The sequence below is a fragment of the Zootoca vivipara genome, chromosome 12 (assembly GCF_965207765.1).
Source record: "Zootoca vivipara chromosome 12, rZooViv2.hap1.1, whole genome shotgun sequence".
Taxonomy (NCBI): Eukaryota; Metazoa; Chordata; class Lepidosauria; order Squamata; family Lacertidae; genus Zootoca; species Zootoca vivipara.
The window spans coordinates 28,419,805-28,427,153 of record NC_142595.1 but is presented as its reverse complement, the minus strand read 5'-3'; the positions used below and the strand labels follow the sequence as shown (position 1 = coordinate 28,427,153).

Genomic DNA, 7,349 nt, shown 5'->3' with positions numbered 1-7,349 from the left:
ATTAAACAAAAATTCTGTCTATGTGGTGAGTTATTTGAGGGGTGGTTTTGGGGACCTCCACACGCAATTTGTATTTTCATGTCATATAACTGATAATTTTGATGATTTTCCGTGTGGAATTTAAAGGAAATGGTTTTTCTGAAATTCTGAGGTTGTCAATTCCAGTTTCTAAAATCTGCACTCCTTTATGTCAAAACTTACTGTCCTGTAATACTGTGGTATAGGTTTTCTTTTTTCTTTTCCTTTTTACGTATTTTCCTGCATGTTAATAGCTTAAAAGAATCATCAGGAGAATATTGACCATTCTACCTAGGCCCATTCATAGTAAAACCAGAAGGAACAAATCAGTGGTGGGCTTTGGTCTTTAAATTTTCAGCAGCACTCTGTGTAAGGCCAAAATTTCGCCTTCCATTCTGCTCAATTCACGATGTAATAATTGCAAAGACCTACAGCACCCTCTCCTGGAGAAGGAACTGGCAACCCATTCCAGTATTTTGCCATGAAAACTCCATGGACATAAAAAAGGAGAAGCTTTGAGAAGGAAGTGAGAGTTTCCAAGGCATGCCCTGGTTTATGGGGTCACGGAGAGTCGAACACGACTAAGACGACTAAACAACAACAACAGTACCCTCTAGTGTTGGTGCCCAATGCAGTGGAACCAATTGCACCCCCTGAAATCTGCCTCTCAACAAGCTGTGAATGAAATCGTGTTGCAGTGAGGCCTGGCAACCTAACCCTTGTGTTGTGGGTGAGTACGATTGGATAGCCACAACACTCAATTGGTAGGTCCCTTGATGCCGGGTTGAATCTGACCAATGGGGAGGCTAGCCAAATGGACCAAGGGACCTATATATGCCCATGCACATGACCCTGAGCTTTCTCTCTTGGAACACCCACCCACCTCTCCCTATATTTAGGGCTTGCATGCTTGACCTTGCTATGCCATCGTCTGTCGTTGGGACAGGGGCATGGCAGGAATTTCCCCCACTTGGCTGATTGGGTCAAGTGCCATTGGGTCACATGGCCAAGACTTGGTGCCATTTGGGTTTTGCCTGCCGCATAGCAAATTGTCACAAGGTTGTAAGGTTGCAGGCTCTGGTTCAGGTGATAGGGATGGGGGAACGCTCTCACCATCCCTTTGTGAAGGGGTATTCCATTAAAGGAATCCAGGGACCCAATGGTTTCGTCAACCCTGAGAGGGGTTGTGCCTGTGCCTGAGTCCAGGGGGACATCTGGGTGGTGGAGAGAGCATTTCCCCAGCTTTCCACCATTCCAGGTGTTCACCCTTGGCTGACCTATGGTAGAGCCCTGGGTCAGCACTACCTGCAATGGTAGAGGGAGCTACCAGTAGTTGAACCAGAGTCTATGCAACCACTCACTTACTGCAATCAATAAAGTTGTGGCCTAAATTCTGCCAAAAACCAAACCAAAAATTTGAGTCTTGTGTGAATTTATTTAAGGGGGAGGTTTAAAGGTCTAAACACGCAACACAGAGGCCCAGATGTTGGAGTAAAATAAGCCCCAGTTACTCCTCCTCCCTTCCTGTTTGGTCTTTAAAAAAATAAAAAATAAGTTTATGCCCCTCAATTTCTATTTTCCGATCTTAAGTCTCATACCAGCAGGTTTCAGTAATGCCTATTAGGTCATATCTGCTATCTTCTATTTAGAGCACAGTTTCATCATGCTTGTTTCCCCTCCTCTGTGCATTCTTATAGAGACCACTATTCATTTATACCTCTCAGAATTTCTTAGTTTTTTAGAATTCCCACGCAACAGTAGTGCTAAATCTTTTTCATTATCTTTCATGTTTGGTTCAATGCTATACATTGCTTGCAAACAAAGAATTAAAAGTTTTGATATCCACTCTCTGTCCAACATTTTCTCCCTTAATGTATTTCTCATTGATGTTTTGTCACAAATTTATAATAAGGGCTAAGCTGGGCCATATATTTTAGCAGTTTCATTAATGCTTACTTTCTTGCTTTCTGTGTGCAGTGCAGTATTTTACTTTTATTGTATCTCAACATGCTACAAATTCAGTCTCCTACAGGGATATATTAACAGCTTGCTTCTAATTGTTGAACAAAGAAAGCTCTGCAAATTCTGTGGATACACTAAGGCCTTATTATTCTAACGACTCCTCTGGACCCCTGGGTATTCTGTGGTTAACTCTTTGTGTTTTATTTATTATTACTCCTAACTTTGTCAATTGATACTCCCTCTAGTTACTATTTTAGACTTAAGCATCAACTTGATATGTGTCCTGTATACATAATCAAAGCCTGTAATTGAATTATGTTGAAAACCAACATTGTCCTTTTCATAAACTATTAAAGCTTCACTCTTGGGACCAGAGAGCAATTTGGTCATTTCAGTGTCTTTCACTTTGAACTTGAAAGTAAAATCACTGGGGCCAAGAATTCTTTGGGGGTTAAGTTAGCCATTTGGGCTTGATGGTTCAGAAGAACAAGTCACCTAAAGTCACCTAAGTCAATACAGTAAGAATAATTTTAAAAAGGCAGAATAAAAAAAAATCACATCTCACCCTACTCACACTTTACAGCTGCTTTTGCTTAAAAAAAAGGTGCTTTGTCTGTATTAATTTTATATTATATTATTTTCTCTTCCCCCCCCCCCCCTCATTCCATACAGGTAGTCAAAGCTGCTTGAAAAAAGATAGCAAGATTGACAATGCCAGTGCAAAACAAAGAGTATTTTTAAAGTGACAATCACAAAACACAAATCGTGGACAATTAAGAGAGAAATGTATCTTGTTACATCTCAAACACCTTCAGAAATAAAATGATATTTAGGTGATCCTTAAGCTAATAGAGAAGAAGCAAGATGTTTCATAGCTTGCCATTTAAGTAGTACAGTGTGTGTCTGTGTGTGTGTGTCTGTGTGTGTGTGTCTGTGTCATTTGATTGATTATGTGGGGCAGGGCTTACCTGTCCTCCTCAATACTTTAGTCAAATTGGCACCCCTGCTACTGAGAAATTTGTGTTTCACCATCCTCTGCACCTCAGAGATGAGGGAACCACACAGATCAGGGCCTTAATAGTTGACCTAAACCTATTGGTAGGTTCATAGAAAAACTGGTGGCCCATGACATCTCAGGTTTCATATCAGTTACTCGGGACTAGAGAACATCAGGTCTGGGGGCCAATGCAGTCCCCTAGGCCTCTCTATTTGACCCTCTGGACTTCCCACAGGCCCAAGTCCCTTGCATGCATGCTTTTTCTGACTGGAATGTGTTCTTAAACTGTGATATAACTTCTTGCTCACCTAGAAGGAGCAAGGAGATTTGTTGTGCGTGTGCAAACCTTTGGCATTTGTGTGGCTGGAATGTAGGCTGCTGTACGAAGAGTCACAGCCATTCCTCTGCCCATTTTTGCAGCTAGTTCTTCCCAGTGTACAGCCATGCAACAAGAAGCTTTATGAGAGTTCAATGATGCATTCCAGCTGGACAAAAACACTCAAGTGAGGCTTGTGCCCACTTTCAAAGCTGACCCATATAGACTACAGTAAAGTTAAGGATCTGATCCACCAGCCAGATCCAGTTCCCAGCCCCTGGGAAGCAGCTGGCAAAGGGTCACACTGCACTATACAGGATGAGCACCTCCCTGTTCAGGGGAGATGTTAATTCAGTGCTCCTTTGAAGCAGCCTCTCTCCTGGGATGCCACTTACAAAGGAGCACCCTGAATCATGCAACATCAATATCTCCTGTGAGGGGGGTATTGAAGTTTCATGGAGTACCAGGCCTTGAGGGACAGGCCTCAGGCAAGAAGGAGAGTCAAGCATCAGATGGGAAAACTCAATGGAAAGGCTAAGATCTGCCATTACCTATAACTGCAAGCTCTTTCTTTCCCTGGAAGATGCAGCCAGAGGTCATGGCATAGCTGCCAAGTTATCCCTTTTTTTGAGGGAAATTCCCTTATGCTGAATAGGCTTCCTCATGAGAAAAGGGAAAACTTGGCAGCTATGGGTCATGGTTTTCCCACTTGATGCCTTACTCTCTTTCCTGCCTGATGCCTTACACCATGACAAGACCCCACCCCTTGTAAGGATGGCTCTGGGTCATCCAACTCAACCATGGTTGTCTGTACCTGATTGGTCCAATGCCATAGTCCATCTGAATATGCCCAATTTGGCTCAGGGCTCAGCTATGGCTCAGGACTCAAGGTTGCCATACATTTTCTTTTTCCAGAACACATCTCCTTTTTCATGCGTATGTAAAATGAGAGTTGTCATAGCAATTCATAGTTAAAAGTAGAAGTTGACAAATGTGCCCTCTTTTTTCTCTTCAAAATATGGCAACCCTAATAGATGACTTTAGACAAGCCAATATTTTTGCAAATTGCCTTTTATCTGTAGTGTGGGGTTATGCAAGAGAGTTACTGAATCAATTCTTTCTGGAGATCTCTATAAAATTTATAAAACAACTAGACATGGTTTATTTTTTCTATTTATTTTATCTGAACAACAAGAAATGGGGATCACCAAGATAATAAATGTAATATCCCGGAGGCCTTCTTCTGGCCCTCCAGACTAGCTCCTTCCAACATCTTTCTTACCATAATGGTAGTCATATAATAAGGAGAAAAGAAGTGGCCAGGTTATTGGAGTGGGTTGCTTTTTACTTACTTCCCATCCCACTGGCAGAGATTCCTGACCTTGGACAATGGAATTATTAAGACTTATTTCTTCTTGGTTTAGAGAACCCCACCTATCTTGATTTGGAAGGGCAGCATTATTTTGAGCCAAGCCAGCATTTTCTGCCCACATTTTTCTTCAACGTCTCTTTTACTTCTTTATTTCTCAGACAATAGATGAGAGGGTTGAGAGCTGGCGTGACCACAGCATAGAAAATGGACACTATTTTGTTGAGATTAAAGGGATGAATTTTTCTAGGTCGAGCGTACATGAAGACTGTTGTCGAAAAAAAGATGATGACCACTGTGAGGTGTGAAGCACAAGTTGAGAAGGCTTTTTTCTTCCCTTGGGTTGTGGGGATACGGAAGATTGAATTGATGATAAAAAGGTAGGACAGAATAGTAACAGACAATGGGATGAGGAGGATGACCAATGCTAAAATGAAATCGACGAACTCAGCCACTGACATGTCAGTGCAGGAGAGGTTGAGAACAGGGGAGATGTCACAAAAAAAGTGATTAATGACCCCAGGCCCACAAAAACTCAGTCTAGAGATGAAAGTGACCTTGACCAAGGAGATGGAAAAACCACACACCCAGGAGAGCACACCTAACTGGAAGCATAATCTATGGGTCATGATAACCGGATAACGAAGTGGGTTGCATATGGCTACATAGCGATCATATGCCATGACTGCTAGGAGGACACACTCAGTGCACATAAGGGAGATAAAGAAGTAGAGTTGTGCCATGCAACTCTCAAAGGAGATTACTTTGGTCTGTGACCAGAAGTCTACCAGCAATTTTGGAAGTGTGACAGTGATATACCAAATTTCTAAGAAAGACAAGTTTCCCAGGAAGAAATACATGGGCTTGTGAAGGTTCCGGTTTCCTTTTACTACAGAGATAATAATCAGGTTCTCCGTGACTGTTAGTATATAAGTGATGAAGAAGACCACAAAAAGAAAACTCTGGATCTCCAGCCCAGCGGGAAACCCCAGGAGGATGAATTCAGAGATGATAGTTTGGTTCTTCATCTCGAAGTATATCTGTAATAATGCAATCGAAACCTAAAGAATAAAATGGCAAATCATGATATTTAGTAAAGTAAAATATACAACAGTAAGTAGTAGTAGTAGTAGTAGTAGTAGTAGTCGTCACATAGGGCACATTACAGCCAACTTTAAGCATTTTGTATTCTCACTGATTTCACTAACAGAGCAATCCTAAGTGGGACCAGGGAGGAGTGGAATGGCAGATTCACCACTGCATCCCAAGCCTTGACAGCTTACCTAAAGGTGATGGAATAGTTCTTTCTTCGATTACTCTGTGCCAGATACAGATCAATGCAGCTGAGGAGCCCAAGGGCCAGGTGCCTTAGGGTAACCACCAAGCTTTGGATCAAGCAGATCTAATGCCACAATTACTCAAGTCTGAAATGTCCAATACCAGGATTTTCCACTTGCTACGACCAGCAGAGGCTGTAGTTTTTGGCATCACAGTGGCCCCTACCATGATCGAGTTCTCCACCAGCAGTTTTCTGCTCTACTAGAGGAGAGGCCCCTCTGCACCACCAAAGTCCCCCTTCAGCTATCAACATTGTGGGCCGAGGAGCTGTAGGATTGCTCTCAAAGAAAGATTTAAGCACAAACATTTCCGTAATAAATTAATACCTAAACTTCAGCAGTGAAATACCAGCATGCATTTATTAATATACAGAGGATACAAAAGTATATAAGCCAAAGCATAAAATTGGCATCTGTTCAGAAAAGGGGACACTTTAAGATAAAACTAATAAGAAGGTTAAAAAGCGCCTCTCGAGTCTTATAGTTTCGTGACATCTCTCAGAAAAGGTCTTGGAAAGGTTACGGCAATATAACCTTTATTTCAGCATGGAGTTTAAATATTTATCAAGATTTTAAAAAATGTGTAAAATGGGCAGTAAAATAAAACATGTGCAATGGTTTCGACCTGTTTTGTATTGCAAGGATAATGCCTTTCTTAATATGGAATTTTTGAGAATCCTCCGTGCAGAATCGTGGGTGGCATGATGTGAAATATTGCAAGGGGGAAAGCTCTATGTTGGTGGGGGGTCATATAGATGATGTCTATATGGAGTGGCCTGACCAAGCGAAGGTAGGATCCCTAATCCCAACAGAGAGCAAGCCTAGGCAGTGTGTCTGGAGGTCCTGGGCTCTGCAGATGGCAATACCCTCTCTTGGCCTCACTGATGTGGTCCAAAGGAAAGCAGGAGTTGCCGGAACGAGGCAACAAGATGCCATCCAACCGTCTTAGGCACTCCACTCCAGATTTGTGTAGTGTTTACTCCTTAGCTGTTTATTCTCTTGAAGAAATCCACTCACTTCCCTCTACAGAAGTGTTTCCCAACCTTGGGACTCCAGCTGATTTTGGACTACAGTTCCCATCATCCTTGACCACTAGCTTTCCTAGCTACGGATGATAGAAGTTCTAATTCAGGAGCTCCTGTCTGAGAACTGCAACCTGAATTGAACAATTTTCCATGAGGAAAAAAATCAATTGAATGGGGATATGGGAGAGAAAATAAAAGAAACAAGCAATTAAATTAAATCTGTTCCCTATGCTTTAAATTGAAATGAATATTTACCAGTATAAGTCCCATTAATGTTCCCCCAATAAATAAAAAGCACAAAAACAAACAATTTAGCAACAAGACT

The 7,349-nt window shown here is 41.9% G+C and overlaps 1 protein-coding gene across 1 annotated transcript; it reads right to left on the bottom strand.

Annotated features, from left to right (window-relative positions):
- Positions 1-4,751: 4,751 nt before the first annotated feature.
- LOC118077898 (olfactory receptor 6B1-like) lies at positions 4,752-5,693 on the bottom strand. Its single transcript, XM_035101622.2, has one exon. The coding sequence runs from the start codon at positions 5,688-5,690 to the stop codon at positions 4,752-4,754; it is 939 nt and encodes a 312-aa protein (XP_034957513.1). The 5' UTR covers positions 5,691-5,693.
- Between the last annotated feature and the right edge of the window lie 1,656 nt (positions 5,694-7,349).